This window comes from Monopterus albus, unplaced genomic scaffold, assembly GCF_001952655.1.
Source record: "Monopterus albus unplaced genomic scaffold, M_albus_1.0 scaffold17.1, whole genome shotgun sequence".
Taxonomy (NCBI): Eukaryota; Metazoa; Chordata; class Actinopteri; order Synbranchiformes; family Synbranchidae; genus Monopterus; species Monopterus albus.
In genome coordinates this window covers 3,133,904-3,150,030 of record NW_018127897.1, presented here as the reverse complement: position 1 = coordinate 3,150,030, position 16,127 = coordinate 3,133,904, and the positions used below count along the sequence as shown (strand labels likewise).

At 39.4% G+C, this 16,127-nt stretch overlaps 2 protein-coding genes across 4 annotated transcripts in view; both read left to right on the top strand.

Moving 5' to 3' along the window:
- Positions 1-3,677: 3,677 nt before the first annotated feature.
- Positions 3,678-10,506, top strand: nod2 (nucleotide-binding oligomerization domain containing 2). 2 transcript variants are annotated; one of them, XM_020592487.1, is made up of 12 exons: positions 3,678-3,762; positions 3,985-4,540; positions 5,199-5,325; positions 5,508-7,278; positions 7,379-7,462; positions 7,558-7,641; positions 7,759-7,842; positions 7,922-8,005; positions 8,279-8,362; positions 8,495-8,578; positions 8,878-8,908; positions 9,024-10,506. In XM_020592487.1, exons 2-12 carry the CDS (start codon positions 4,055-4,057, stop codon positions 9,027-9,029), a joined length of 2,925 nt encoding a protein of 974 aa, XP_020448143.1. In that variant the 5' UTR covers positions 3,678-3,762; positions 3,985-4,054; the 3' UTR covers positions 9,030-10,506. The 2 variants fall into 2 exon arrangements, with proteins under 2 accessions (XP_020448143.1, XP_020448142.1); XM_020592486.1 differs by having other exon boundaries at positions 8,878-10,506.
- Positions 10,507-10,904: 398 nt separating this feature from the next.
- The window catches only part of cyld (cylindromatosis (turban tumor syndrome)), a 25,147-nt gene continuing 19,924 nt past the window's right edge, over positions 10,905-16,127 (top strand). For both annotated transcript variants that reach the window (XM_020592387.1, XM_020592386.1), the window contains exons 1-2: positions 10,905-11,261; positions 13,392-13,927. In XM_020592387.1, coding sequence (XP_020448043.1) covers positions 13,436-13,927 — 492 coding nt within the window. In that variant the 5' untranslated portion in view covers positions 10,905-11,261; positions 13,392-13,435. The remainder of the gene's footprint in view (positions 11,262-13,391; positions 13,928-16,127) is intronic.

Here is a 16,127-nt window from a genome sequence, read left to right as displayed (position 1 = left end):
TCTGGAGAGAGGGAAGTCTGGGCATCTTTGCTTAGACTGCTGCCCCCGCGACCCGGTCCCGGATAAGTGGAGGAAAATGGATGGATGGATGGATAATCTTTATGAGTCACTTTGAATGCCTGCACTGATGTGTACTTAGTGTAAGTTTCCTATAAATGAAGATCAAGTAAATATTATTGTGAAGCTTTAGCTACCCTTTGAAATTTTCTATATACAGTAACAGAACCATTCAGAACATAACAGCAAACACTGCATCAAACCTTCATTCTGATTCAGTGACAAACATACATATGACACCCAAATATATACTACTGTATTTGCTAGCATGTTAAAATTACTAAAGTATCTTTTATACAGTATAGGCCCATCTTTCTTCTAACTGAGGAAAACATTTACACCAACAATAAGAAGGGTAAAAAGCTAGTTAGTGGAAAGCTAGTTGGAAAGGTCTTAGGCCACTATTAGTTTTGCTGTTTTAGTAAGGCTGTAAGGATAATTTATATTTTTTTTTCAGTCTCTTTATTGAGATATATAACTGGAAATTACAGGAAAAATGTACACAATAGTGAAAAACTAAATTTTCGGAATAGTGGCTTCTACAGTCCAAACTCAGGATGTAGTGTGACTCCCTTTGCACTTAACACAGCTTGAATTCTTTTGGGGAGACAGTCTTGAAGTCTTGAAACCATGACAAACCCTCCATCATGTTTCACTGAAAGCTGCACCACTCATTCCTCCACCTCTCTCTAACTCTTCTCACATCCTGTCAACGATTGGACCCGGACATTTCAAACTTCCATTCATCACTCCGTAAGACTCTTTTCCACTGATCTTCACTCCAGTTTTTGTAAGCATTTGCATTTCTCAGCCTTCTCTTCCAGTCCCCCTTCTGAAAAGTGGTTTCTTGGCTGCTGTCCTTTTACAAAGGCCGTTCCTGATCAGGCTTCTTTGGACTGCGGAAGGATCAACTTGGCGTCCAGTTGAAGCTGCCAGATGCTGAGCCAAATCTTTACTGGATTTCCTCCGATCTCTCAAAGAAACTTCTCATCAGATTCTGACAGTTTTCTTGGTCTTCCACTCTTGTTTTCGTCCTCTCCAGATTCTTCACATTTCCTTTGAACAGCTTGAATAACACATCTGGAGTATTTAGTTTGCCTGATATTTTTCTGTTTTTTTATACTGTACATGTTCCTATATTTTCTAGTTGTATTCTGATAAATAAATATATATAGTCATCACAACACTGCCAGCAATCAGGCGAATGCGGGGTACACCCTGGACAGGTCGCCAATCCATCGCAGGGCTAGCACAGAGACTACACACAAGTAATAAAAACTTTAACTTAGCATTTTTGCACAGAATGAGGACTGTGTATTTTGTCCCCTTATATCTTATACTAGAATACAACAAATAGCTCTTTCAATACATATTTGGGTGTGTGTATAATGTATTAGTATAGTCTTGAAAAAATGTGAACTTATCCTTTAAGATCAGTTGATCAGCTAATTGAAAAATGCATAATGACTGGTTTGTTTTCATGCCAGCAATCAGGCGAATGCGGGGTACACCCTGGACAGGTCGCCAATCCATCGCAGGGCTAGCACAGAGACGAACAACCACACACACGGGCAATTTAGAGACACCAATCAACCGAAGCTGCATGTCTTTGGACTGTGGGAGGAAGCCAGAGTACCCAGAGAGAACCCACACAAGCACAACATGCAAACTCCACACAGAAAGGTCCTGGGTGGGGCCCGAACCCAGAACCTTCTCGCTGTGAAGCAACGGTGCTAACACTGCGCCACCGTGCTGCCCGATTTGTTTTCATGGCTATTTGAATATGTTGTTACTATGTGTTGTCATGTGTAATGTCCTTTACAAGGATGAACTAAAGTTTCTTTTTTTGGGGGGGGGGATGACTGATTAATTGAATCTTTAATTATGTTATTTTGTGCAATATCTAGATCTCATCATGGCACAACTCTCTGTGCAGGACAGTGCATTCTTTTAAGGTTGCAAGTATCAAAAGATAAAAAATAATTTCTGAATATGAGGATAACTGGCTATGTGTAACTACTTTCCTGTAGATTTACTGCATAGAAAATGAGAGATGCAGATTTGCCTCTGGGAGTTTTGAGTTTCTAGCAAGCCAGTCAGTACACATACAGTACATCAGTGCACCTGGTCTAATAATCTGTTCACCACATGTGGTTTTGATATCTGCACAGAGAACATGCAGTGATGACATGACTGGAGCCAAAGTATTCCAGCTCAGCTATGCAAGAGGGAATGAACTATTATCCATTGACATATACAGTAGTATACTGTACAGCTGATTTGGTGGTTATTTAGTGGAATCAACTGTTTTAGAGGAGTACACAGAGTTGAACTGACTCTATAGGGAGCAAAACTTAACTTTCCACACCAAGTGTGAAAAAGGGAATATTACCTTACACCCTAATTTTCTGCAAAACAGAGGAACTTAACTACTACCTACTACTACTATTTAGGAAGTTCTTCATTAGGAGGCTGAAATGCATTAAACTGGAGTCACATAATTTTTATGCTGTCACACATGACACATGTATGAATTCTGTTGGAGAACAGAAATACTCACAGATGTCTTTTGGGACTATATCAATCTGTTTTTACTGACAATTTCTTACCCTCTTTCTTAGCGATCCAGACTTGTCTGGACACCCTACTGTGATTTGGATGATAGAGCCCCACATTAGACGTTCATGTCAGATGCCTGACGGAGAGTACTCTATATTCCACTCACCTTGGTGAAGATGCCTGTTTCTTACACAAGAAGAATAAGAACTTTTATTTGAGTCTGTCTTTGATTACTCCTGCATTTGTGTGTTTGAGGATTTCCCCCCACAGGGCACACTGAAGGTACACAATAAACTAATCATAGTACTCAGGAGGGAGCTATAGTAAATATAAATCATCTTACTGTCTAGAAAGTCATTCTTGCACATATTTTATCTTGACATCAAAGAATACAAGGGATGCAATCACAACATGAAATTGTTTGCAAGGTAGTGTTTTATATTTCTTTTGCAATTTATAAAGTGATACCCAGCACAATGGCTTTGCTGCAGTTTCTTAGTAGCTACAATATTATTATTGTTTTAATACTGTTGAATTATTACCATATTAAGATGATCGCATTTTCTTATTATTTCCAACAGCTCCTTCAAGTGCTACTCATAAAAGCATCAGTGGATTTCTTAATAAAACCATCAAAATCAGTTGTACGTTTTGCACAAGCTAGGGTTTGTGGATGTGGGTAGGCTGAGATGGAAGTTAAAAAGAAGTAAAGAAATGTAGCACAAAGGGAAGAAAGTCCCAGCCTCTTGAATGGCCAGGCTGCTTTCTTTTTGCAATAGTTCCATCAAGTGGCTGTATAACAAAACTGCAACCAGTATGGAACAAACAACCTCAACGTGCAGTTTTCCCCTAATGGTATTTCCTGTAAATGTGGGGAAATTAACTACTTCTCTTCAAAGAAACATTGCATTTGTTTTATTTTAAATATGTATTTATAGATGTATTACAGTACATGACAAGCTGGTATAATTTTACTGTTGGAGATTTAGATTTTTTTTCTATTTAACAGGAGGGACTTGGAAGAAGAACAAGTTTCAGTTTCACTTTGAGCTGTTGAAAAAGAAAGGCGTAGGTCTAAAGTAGCGTAGTTTTTCTGCCCAGATGACTGATGCAGGAAAGAAAGTGCTCTGGTGTAGAGACTCCAATGTGAGTGATAATTTTATAATGCCTTACTGTGTGTTTCCTACATTAGTTTCATTTTTGTGTGTTTCTACATGTTTTAATACAATATAGGCCTACACACACACGCACACACACACACAAAAGCTCAGTGTGTATGAATAGCTACAGTGTTAGTAAGGATACTGATTCTGTTCTTTGTTATCTAACAAAATGACAGCATGATGATGTGTATGTTTTCTGTGACAGGTTGTGATACTGGAAGCAGCAGAATTTCACACTGGATGTCTTTTAATACGGACGCTGGCAGTCAGAAAGCATGTTTGCCCAGGAGTTTGTGCTAAAACAACGAACAGAGATACTGCATGCGCTGTGCAGCAGTGGGTCAGCTGAACATCTGGAAAGGGTTCTGGATATACTGCTGGCCCAAGGGGAGCTCACATGGGAGGACTATCAGAACATACAGGTTCCGGGTAGGCCACTGTTTACAAATGCCAGACAGTTGCTCGACCTGCTTTATACAAAAGGTTTGGATTCTTGTGGGCTCTTCCTTGCTGCTCTCAAACAGGTCCTGCCTGAGGCACAGGAAACTGGCCTCTCCCTCTCAGGATGCTCTCCAAATATAAAAGAAAAAGAAGCACAGAGCACATCCACCACTCAGATGCTTCTGACTCAAAGACCAAGCCTTGTCAGCAAGCTACAAAGCTGCATTAATGGTGCTCTACAAGCTCTGGTTGTAGAAGGACAATTTACTTCGAGAGACTGCGATGAAGTGCGACGACCTATACACACCCCCTCTCAGCAGGTATTGTAAACAGCCCCGGTTTTACATTATTAAACTTGACAACTTTCTGTTATTGTACTTCAGTTGTCTTGGAATGAAACTGATGTTTAGTTTCACCATTCATTACTGACAACATGGGATATTACAAAACCAACTGATACTCTTTCTGGTTTTATTTATAACATTTATTGTTCAGTCAAATTATTTACTTAAAATTACTATTTTATATTATTATGAAATGCATTTGAACCAGTGCTAATTTTTAAGGAATAGTTTAATATGTTCAGAAATGTATGTATTCACCTTTTTTTTGATTTGCTTTGGGTTACATGAGGAGATGAATGCCACTCTCATGTCTGTGCAGTAATTTAGCAACACCAGCCTGCTTAGCTTAGCTCAACATAAAGACTGGAAGTAACTAAGGTCACTGAGTTTTAGAGGTGCTCGTAGGTAGAGTTTTCCACTTTTTGCTGTGTTTTGGCTGGTTATTTCCCTGTTTCCAATATTTGTGCAATAAAGTAAACCATCTGCTGAAGCATGGCTTCATACTTGGCATACAGGCATAAGAATGACATCAGTCTTCTTATTTAACTCTTTGCATGACAGCAAATAACTCTATCTTCCAGACTATAAAAAAATTCATTTAAACAATCTCTGTTGCTATTCACATATCAATCAGGCAAGGTGTCTGCTTGACCATGTCAGCTCAAAAGGTGACTTAGCAGCGAAGGTGCTACTGAATTACATTCAGCAAAAACAGGAATCTGGATCCCCTGTAAACCAGAAGAATTTAACACCGCCAAAAGGTACACCATTGTCATAATTATGCTGAAAACTCTTAGAGCATATTATTAAATAATAATAATAACAGATTTTGTGTGCAAAAACGTGAAAACAGTAGTCAGCATTTGCATTTATATACAAGTATACACTATGATTTTACACTGCTGTGTATTGAGGTTTATCTTGTGTGTGCTTTCTGTTACAGAGTTCTTAAAGTATCAGAAAAAGCTGAGCAGTTCTGTATCCGCCCAGTCCTGCTTTCTCAGTACTTATGGAGGGACCAGCCACATGTCTCTGGATGACATCTACACTGAAGGCCAACTAGAACTAGCTCACAAGTGTACTGACCTCCACACACCTTTGGGCCTGGAGGACATAGTTGGGACGCTGGGTACAGTGAATAAAGAGGCTGACACAGTGCTAGTATCTGGGGAGGCAGGCAGTGGGAAGAGCACTCTTCTCCAGAGGTTACACTTACTTTGGGCTCAGGGAGCAGCCCTCCAGGACTTTCTCCTTCTATTCCCGTTCAGCTGTCGTAAGTTGAATTCAGAGCACAAGGAACTGTCTGTCCAAGAGTTGCTGTTTCAGCACTGCTGCTGGCCAGACAGGGAGCAGGAACAAATTTTCCAGTTTATCCTGGACCACCCACATCTCATCCTCTTCACATTTGATGGCCTGGATGAGCTCAAGCAGAGCTTTTCAGATGAGCACAGACTCTGCTGCCCCACCCAGCATGCACCTGTTCACACACTATTGTTCAATTTAATCCAGGGTTCTCTAATGAAGGGGGTGCAAAAAGTGGTCACTAGTCGGCCAGAAGCAGTTGGACCTTTGCTGAAGAAACACCTTTCCAAAGAGGTCCTCCTGAAAGGCTTTTCCCCAAGTGGGATTGATTGTTTTGTGAGGAAACATCACAATGACTCTACTGTGGCTGCTAAGGTTTTGGAGTCCCTACAGACAAATACAGCTTTACTTGGGCTGTGCCATAATCCAGTCCTCTGCTGGATTGTCTCACAGTGCCATAAGGAGCTGCTGGGCTGCGGAGAAGGCAGCCCACAAACCATCACAGATGTTTACCTGATGATCTTGCAACATTTTTTACAGCACAAAAGTCTATCAAAGAGCACCATAGGGTTAGGCTGGCTACATGAGAACCTAAAAACAGTTTTGCATCTTGGACAGCTTGCCTTTGAGGGCATAGGAAGCACGTGTTACATTTTTTCAGGTATTGAGCTGGATGCTTGTGGTGTAACTGAACAGGATATCTGCATAGGCTTTCTCATACAAATCAAAGATACATCCTCTGCACACTATGAATTCCTTCATGTGACCATACAGTGCTTTTTTGCAGCATTGTACATAGTTTTGTCAGGTAACATTGATGGTCCAACAATACCTAAGCTCTTTGAGATGCAGGACATGAGAGAGACAGGCCTGAGTACATCATGCTTTGGGGCCTGCTTGCCCTCCACTGACCAACAGAAGCAGGATGTAGTGGGGGAAGATACAGCAGCTAAAACATCAGATCTGCAAATGATTGCCACCTTTGTGTCTGGACTTCTGTCCCAGCGTCATCGAAGCCTGTGGCTCCACTGCTGCCCCAGTGCGGTGATGGAAAAGAAGGCCAGACAAGTGGTGAGATGCCTGTCCAAAGGCATGCAGAAACACTTTAAGTCCATCCCTCAACCTGTAGAGGGAGAAGCTAAGAGCATGCATGCAATGCCTGGCTTTCTCTGGCTTATCAAATGCATCTATGAGATGCAGGAGAGCAGAATTGCCAACAATGCTATGAGTAAGCTAGAGATAGACCACCTGAAACTGACCTACTGTAACATTGGGCCTGTAGAGTGCACTGCACTATCTTATGTGCTCCAGCATTTAAGAACCCCTGTAGGCCTCCAGCTGGACAACAACTCTGTTGGTGATGTTGGTGTGGAGCAGCTTCTTCCTTGCATGCATGTTTGTAATTCCTTGCAGTGAGTATGACAAATCTAAATTCAAAGTACATTTAGTTTTATGAAACCATCATTAAAGTTAACATTTACTATAACCCAAGTGTCCTATTCCCTGTATCAGCCTCAGAAATAACAACATTACAGATGAGGGCATCCGCAAACTAATTGCTAAAGGTATCCAGTGTGACAACTTCCGGAAAATTGCGTACGTACTGTCAAGATGATTAATACGACTATTATGAAGTCTGATCTTGTTGATCTTGACATTTGACCTTGCATAAACATTTTATTTCTCTCTAGACTATTCAACAACAAGCTAACTGATGCTTGCACACAGCAATTTTCTCATCTTCTGAAGACCAGGCAGGATTTCCTTTCTTTAAGGTCAGAATGTACAACATTTTAAGCAGTCATCGGATGTGACTAATATGGGACTACACTAATAACTAGGTCTGTGTGGTATACAGGCAGTAGCAAATTAACTTCTCTATTTTCTTTCAGGTTAGGCAACAATAATATAACAGCAGAAGGAGCAAAGCAGCTGGCTGAGGGACTGAAATTCAATCACTCTCTGCAGTATTTAGGGTAATGTTTTTCCCTGCAAACATGCATGTATCTTAGTGAGAATCCATTTCCATTTTCTGAGTTTTTTAATATTTTCCAGGCTTTGGGGAAATAAGATAGGTGATGCAGGAGCAGAGGCCCTGGCTAGTGCCCTAGAGTACAGCAAATCCCTGGTGTGGCTTAGGTAATATTTGCTTTAAATTTTATCTCTTATTAGGTAAACTTAAAGAAAGTATGGACAATATATAACAAATGATCATATTTGTATGACAAATATGAATATATTAAATAGGTGTTCAAATATGCATGTACATAGGCTATGTATTATAGAACATATTTTTAAAATATGTTTTTATAAGTTTCCAGATATACATCTCTGTACTTTTTGCTTATTAGCAGTACATGCTGCAGCTGTGGACTTATACTTGAGTATAACTTCAATTTTATTTAATTGAAGCCTTGTAGGTAATGGTGTAGGGACTGCAGGAGCATGTGCCCTTGCCAAAATTGTCAAAAACAGCACGTCACTGGAACACCTTTGGTAAGTATTAAAGACAACTTGTACTGACAAAACATGTGACATTTGTATTAACCGGATGGGTGATTTGACAATTCAGATTTCATTGTACTGTATAGTGCTTAAATTGTTCCACCTTCTCATTTCCTCTAAAAGGTTAACAGAGAACTGCATAACCAGAGCAGGAGTGGAATGTCTGATTCAAGCCCTCCAACACAATACTCATGTGAAATCAATATGGTATGTGAGCTACACTGAGCCATACACTGGCAAACACAAAGGTTGCCACTGTTTCTCATGTGATTCGAACCCTACCTGCTCTTGGTGGTTGTTTGCATTTTGAATTTGGGGCAATGCATGACCATGCTGCTAGTTTCAGTGCCATGAACCCTGTTGCTGTGAACACTGCATTATTTTTCCTAAACTAGAATGCTATTTTGACTTCTCTATTTTCCCTTATGTTTCCAAACTGGCTGTCCATTGTCATTTATTTGATTTTAGTTTCTTTTCTTTTCTCTTCTTGTTTTAATGCAATGTAGGTTGCAAAACAATAACCTCAGCTTGGAGGAGGTAGAGGACATGACACAACGTGAATCAAGACTGTTCTTCTGATTTTCTTCTGACTGACTTATAGGAAATATTTTGTATTAAAATATAAAATGTAAAACATGTTTTCTCTTTGTAGGTGTAGGTGGTGATGGGTTCCCATAACCCCATAACACATACTGTATACCACAACTATATAAAGCTACTACTAATAACAATAACAACAAAGTTTGTACAAATCTTGCCTAAAAAGATGTCATAACTGAGAAAGGTTGTCTGTAGACAATAGTGGAAAATAATTAACCAAATGTACAAGTTACTTAATCTTCTGCTAAAGGGCCTGCTTCTACTTCACTGTATTTATAGGGAAATATTGTACAGTACATGCTACATTTATTTAGTTACAAGTTGGCAGATTATTAACCCTCCTATTATCCTTGGGGTCAATTTGACCCTGTTCTATGTTTAACAGCTCTAAATAAATGGTTGACATCCTAATTTAATGGGGATAACTGGGTAAACATAAAAGTAACATGATTTTATATTTTCAGTGTCCTCTATGCATTTTCTACACGTCGGTGTTCTTTGGCATCAATTTGACTCTAGGCTGTTTTAGCTTTATTAAACATATAAGAAGTATCAAGTATCACACATTTTTTGGTTGTTTATGATGATATTGAGGTCACTATGACATGCAATTTTATAATCTTCAAAAAACATCCCTCTACTTTAGTGCCCTAATCTACCTAACTATATATATGTAGTAGTGCGAGAGCGACTGATAGTTCACACGATGTGGGGAGGGAACATGTAATACCCACAATACCCATGAAAACTGTGATAGTTCGCACAATGTGGGGGTGGGGACATATGTTCCCCTTGAGGACACTGGTACTTCAGTGGATGACCAAACATACATAGCCTTACACAGCAGCCTTCTAAACAATTTCTCTTAGTTCTCTGTGTGCTTTCGCTTAATGCTCTCTCCCAGTTGAAAATGGCATCCAAGAAAAGATTTTCTATCAGTAAGGTTTTGTCACTGCTATTTGACAGTAAAACTGACATAGAGGAGAATGTGTCTGAGACAGAGGAGGGCCCTTATTATGATGCCTCCTTCTCTGATGAGAATGAGACCCTTAGTCCTGATGCTCCTGTTGTCTCTCAAACACCAGCAGACATGTTACCTTCCAAAAATGGAAACATTGTATGATTATCTTTGAAAAAATGATACAGTGTTATATAGGCTATTAAATGTCCCAACAGTAGAACTATTACACTGACATTCTTACAAAGAGTATAAATGCATCTGTTGAGCTGTGTTCTTGATAGAGACAGACATGTTATTTTATTTTGGTAAGCAGCCCTGTTAAATTGTGTGTTTTTTGCTATGTAACAAATTCCTGTGTATATGTCGTAGCTCTAGTTTGTTTCTTTTTACGACACTTGTTTTTCTTTTCGACAGTTTATATACAACTACTGACTGGGGAATTCTCTCTCTTGTACTTATCCCACGGCGACTGATGGAGTGTTACCAGTTGTGCTGTGAAGGCGAAATAAACTTGAACCGTGAGAACTATACAGTGTAATCCCTGTGTATTATGGCGAATGATGCAGAAAACCCAACAGCATCATTAATAATTAATCCAATAATATGACATATATAGTAACATTATATAATACGAAAGAAGCATATTGAGCACTTTTACTTTTAATGCTAAATTACCTACATGTTGCTGATAATAATATTTATTTAGTCTTAATTAGGTAAAAAGAGTGCTTAACTGTTTTAGAGTATACCTACAATTTAATGTAAGTAAATATTCTACAGTAAATATGTGTTACACCACTACCTGAAGTTCACCAGCATCATCTGCCCTGGACTCAATACGTCAACCTAACTATGTATTCCGCAATCCATGGGAAAACCCCACAGAGCTGGAGTCTATACAGAGACGAGAAACAGCCAATCGGCGTTTGCGAACGAAGACAATGGCCAATGCTTTATAAGGAATAGAATGACGTCATGCACCATGTTTGTTGAGGTCGTCTCCTGTAGCTAAATAATATATCTCATAATTGTAGCCATACGTTGTATTATTTCACGTATTTCCCATGGAAAACAGATGTATCTAAATGTTGATAGAATTGTGTAGAGGGTGGCAGGCCTCTGCCAGCCTGCTTGCTGCTGACCAGCTCGCTAGGCTAACTTCAGCGTGATACTTAGTTGGTTAGGGATCTAGCATTAGCTAGCCATCTAGCTAATCAGAGGTTATTACGGGAGGAATACATCTTGTTTTAAGAGGCCTGTTGTCTAATTGGGCGGACATCTGAAATGACAGTCATCTGTAGCGTCTAACTGAACTGACGTGTATCAAAGGTAAGGCGTCCATGTAGTTAGCATTGAATGTAAATGACTATTTGGTGCATTTTATGGTACGTTAGCTACTTCCCTTCTTAATGGGCCCATGACTGACAGGTTTTACTTGGTGATTGCATTCTTCTGCTCTGGTTGTCAGGGGAAATGTTAATTAGACGAGTCATGATATTGCTGTCAGTAACGACGACATTGGAATAAATAAAACTGTACTAAACAATGCGGTTGTCGCATGTAAAATCAGCTGAGCGATAACCCATGTCAGGTTGATTACCTAAAATGTTCTACATGTTTTGTAACCGTGTTCGCCATTTGCATAACGTTAACGTTATTAATGATTATATGCTGTTACGCAGATGTTAATCATGTATTGAAAACAGTCTAATAACCAAGTCAGTCTTGTCATGCTTGAAACAATTGCCGGTTCTTGGCTGTGTCGGTTGGTTGATATCAGAGGTGTCATCAGGGGAAATCCATTCGTCTGATCGTCGCGTTGCCCTGGGTCTCAGAATAAGTAAACTGTCTGCTCGCCATCTATTCTTAGAATATTTAAATCAGTAGATATGTCACATGCGGTGCTTCTAAAAAAAACTGCCTGGTGAGATTGGGAGCACACCACTAACGCCATCATTGGCCATTACATTTCATACAGCCGACCACTCCAAGCAAACTGCACCAGAGATTTTTGTATGAAAAATTACCAATCAGCGTTTATTTCTATAGCACTTATTTACAAAGGTAAATGCAACCCAAAGTGCTTTACAGATATCTGATAATAATACAGACCAAATGTGAACAGTAATAGCTTGATTACCGACCTGCAATTTACAGTTCTGCTAAATAGAGGCAGAACTGTGTAAACAGGGATTGAATTTTAATAAACTACTTATCTTTATTCATATATCTTGCAAGTATGATATACCAAGCTGTAACTTTCCCTCTGAAGTTAAAGTGAATTGGCTGTAGAGGGTCACAAAGATTTTTCAATTAGGAACCAAGGAGGAGCACATTCTGGAGGAAGAAACCAAATGTCTTGGTATACCAGTCCTGACCTGGTCCACATGTTTCATTTAACTTTCATTAACAGTTTCATTAACTTTATTCAGTTTTTTTTAACCATTCCATAGAAATGATTTACAAATATTGTTAGATAATTTAAAGTATTGCTATTGTATATTTATAGGGAATGCTTGCAAAAAAACATAAAAGTCCATTTTTTTGTGCAGCCAACAATTGTAGAGCATTCTCCTCACCATATAAAGAAAAAGACAGGGTAGACCATCTCAAAGTGTCTATTTCAAGTTGTTCAAATTATAGTGTCCAATAAGACACCTAAATACTTCATGCCCGCTTTAGGCCATTTAAACGATCCATCTGAAATAAAGGTCTGGGGCAATATATAGTAAGAGAAAGCACCTCAGATTTAGCCCAGTTTACATTGTAACCAGATACCTTGAAAAATAAATTAATGCACTAAAATTAAGAAATAGATTGTTCTGAATTGGAGATTAGGACTAATGTGCCATCCACATATAAAAGTAACTTAACCAGCTAAATTTTACTGCATAGAGTCAAATTAAGGGAAATACACTATGTTGGAAATGCCACATTTATTCACACTGTATGTTCTGGAGTTGTCCAAAAATTCATCTTTTTTGACAATATACAATCATCAGCCACTTTATTAGGCACACCTGTGTAAGTGTATGCAATACAGGTCAACACTTCCGTCTTAACATCTGTGTTTATGAAGTTCAAAATGTTTCAGTTTTTGGTGAAATTGTCATAAATTAGAGATGCACTAATTGCAATTTCCTTGGCCAATTCCGGTTTCAGATTTTTTTCAAAGTCTGACCTGCTAATTCCAATTTTGGCCAATTTCATTTTCTTTCTTTCTAAGAACTGCAATTGGCAGACATACACAGACATTTTTGTAACTTTCCTTTAATGAAAAATTTAATTGTAATAAATATAAAATATTTTAACATTTTACTAACCACTCTTGCTCTTATTATTTCAGTTGTGCATGTCTGTTTGTGTCTTGGCCTACATAGGCTTGATAATTGATAATTTGAATAACTTGATAGTTTTTTAGAGATGGTTATTTGTGTTATTTTTTGCAATGGACCACAGGTCAAGCTTGCCTTGATGTTGGACCTCCTGCGTAGCATGCAGCCATGAGCTCTGCCCTGTGGAGCCAGGAGAAGCCCAGTGGGGGCTTTAGGGAGGACTCGCGCTTCTACATGGTTGTGAAGGAGTGTACTGTGGAGAAGCCTCCACAGAAGACTCTGAGGATCCCACGTGGTAGCCTTGGTCAGGCTTGTCAGGAGCGCAACAGCTTGGGGCGAACACTGCCCCCATGCAAAGGCAAGAAGAGTCTCCGCATACTGGACCAGACCAATGTGGTGCTGAGCCTGGATGAACGAGATGTCTTGGAGCTGGATGAGAAACTGGCTGAGCTGCTTTTCCCCATTACCAACTGTGAAGAGAGATATGCCCTGCTCCACAACAAGTTACGCCTAGAACGTGTCCGTGATATTGACTGTGGTTCCAAGGTGCACGTCCAGCTGCGGATAGGGGATGAACCTCTTCCTGGTGTGGTCCGCTTCAAGGGCTCGCTTCTTCCTGACAGGGCCCCATCTGGAATCTGGTTTGGAGTGGAGCTGCTGGTGAGAACTCTATTTCTGTCTAATTTTTGGAAATAGTGACCTAGTAGGAGATAGTTATGTTTGTTTCATCTGCATTATTTTTGCATGAGAACTCACTTGAATAGAAGTATAAACTTCAATATTAGAGACATTCTTCAACTTGCAAGGTTGATGTTTAAAATAGTTTTTTTTTTTTTTTTTTTTAACAATAACAGAACGAAAACATAGACAGCAAAATGAGTTTTAACTTCTGTTAGAATTGCAACTCAAAAACAATAGATACAAACACTACTATGAAATAAAATTGTATGGAAGCATTTATTAATGGTATGAGTCTGGTACTTGAAAACTAGACAACTGCCTAATTGCAAACTGACACTTTATTTCTTCTCTTCACTTTTAAGGCAGTTCTGCATGTGTGTCTGTGCTGTGTGACTTGTACAAGTTCTTTTCAAGCTTATCTGAAGCAATAGAAGCAGCTAGTCAGTCACTGGTCCCTGAGAGCCTTCAGGAACCAGGTGGTTTTGCTTGCTGTCTTTATTAATTGGGAATAGTGGTATAACCATTTTATGCTTACCCTTACCCTTTGCCTTTGCATTTCAATTCAAATTTATTTGTATAGCGCCAAATCACAGCAAAAGTAATCTCAGGACACTTTACAAAGTAAGGTCTAGACCTTACTATTAGCACTATTATTATAGAAAAAAACCCAACAAATCCCCCTTGAGAAAGCACTTGGTGAAACAGCGGGGAAGAACAACTCCCTTAATGGAAGAAACCTAAAGTAGCAAGTTAAATTTCGTAATTAGCAAGAACTGATGTAACACAGGTGCATAAGTAGTGCAGGCATATGTTGTCAACTCATAAATTCAGATAAACCTAGAAAATAGTGAGCTTAATCTGTAAACAATCTGGTAGCCAGCACAACACTGCACAGGCACAGTAAACAGGAAGTGAGTACAGTTAATGCAGGAAGTGAGTACGATCAACGCGGGAACAGGAAATACCATTCCAGCAATGACCCAGTCCAATCTTGTTTTACTCCTGTTCCTAATAGGTAAAGCAGAAAGAAGTATGTGGTTTTGCTGAAGTGTGAGTCTAATGTTGTTTTTAGCTCAGTGCACTTTGGTGCTTGTGATACAATGTTTTGGGGGTAGCTGTGGTGCAGGAGGTAGAGCGGGTTGTCTTCTCACCAGAAGATGAGTGGTTCGATTCCTGTCATGTGTCCTTGAGCAAAACACTGAACCCCAAGTGGCTCCCACTGATGTCACCGGTGTGTGAATATGTTAGTTTGGGAGTGCGAATGGATGAATGGCCAAATAGTGTGAAAGTGCTTTGAGTGTGCAACATTGAGTCTGCAATGTATAGAAAAGCACTATACACGTATAAGACCATATTTTCATCCAGATCCTCTCCACACAAAGGATCATATCACTTTGTACATATGATATATTTTAAAGTTGTAAATACAGCTCACTGTATATTGGGAAATAACATGGAGTTTTAAAGAAAAAAGTTTTTCCTTTCTGTTTTACAACTATTTCGGTGACTGTTCGGAGCTGTTTTAGAGGGCACAAAGCAGTGCTGCCGAAGCAGAATGAAAAGTTGAATATTCACGTGTATTGCTTTTGCAGTGAGAATATCACATCTTGGCACATCATATACAGTGGGGCAAATAAGTATTTGATACACCGCCGATTTTTCAAGTTTTCCCACTTACAAAGAATGGGCAGATCTGTAGTTTTCATCGTAGGTACACCTCAACTGTGAGAGACAGAATCTACAAAAAAATTCCAGAAAATCACATTGTTAGATTTTTACATAATTTATTTCCATTTTATTGCATGAAATAAGGATTTGATACAATAGAAAAATTGAACTTAATATTTGGTACCGAAACCTTTGTTTACAATTACAGAGGTCAGATGTTTCCTGTAGTTCTTGACCAGGTTTGCACACACTGCAGCAGGGATTTTGGCCCACTCCTCCATACAGGTCTTCTCCAGATCTTTCAGGGTTTGGGGCTGTCGCTGGGCAACACGGAGTTTCAGCTCCCTCCATAGATTTTCTATTGGGTTCAGGTCTGGAGACTGGCTAGGCCACTCCAGGACCTTGAAATGCTTCTTACAGAGCCACTCCTTAGTCGCCCTGGCTGTGTGTTTGGGGTCATTGTCATGCTGGAAGACCCAGCCACGACCCATCTTCAATGCTCTTACTGAGG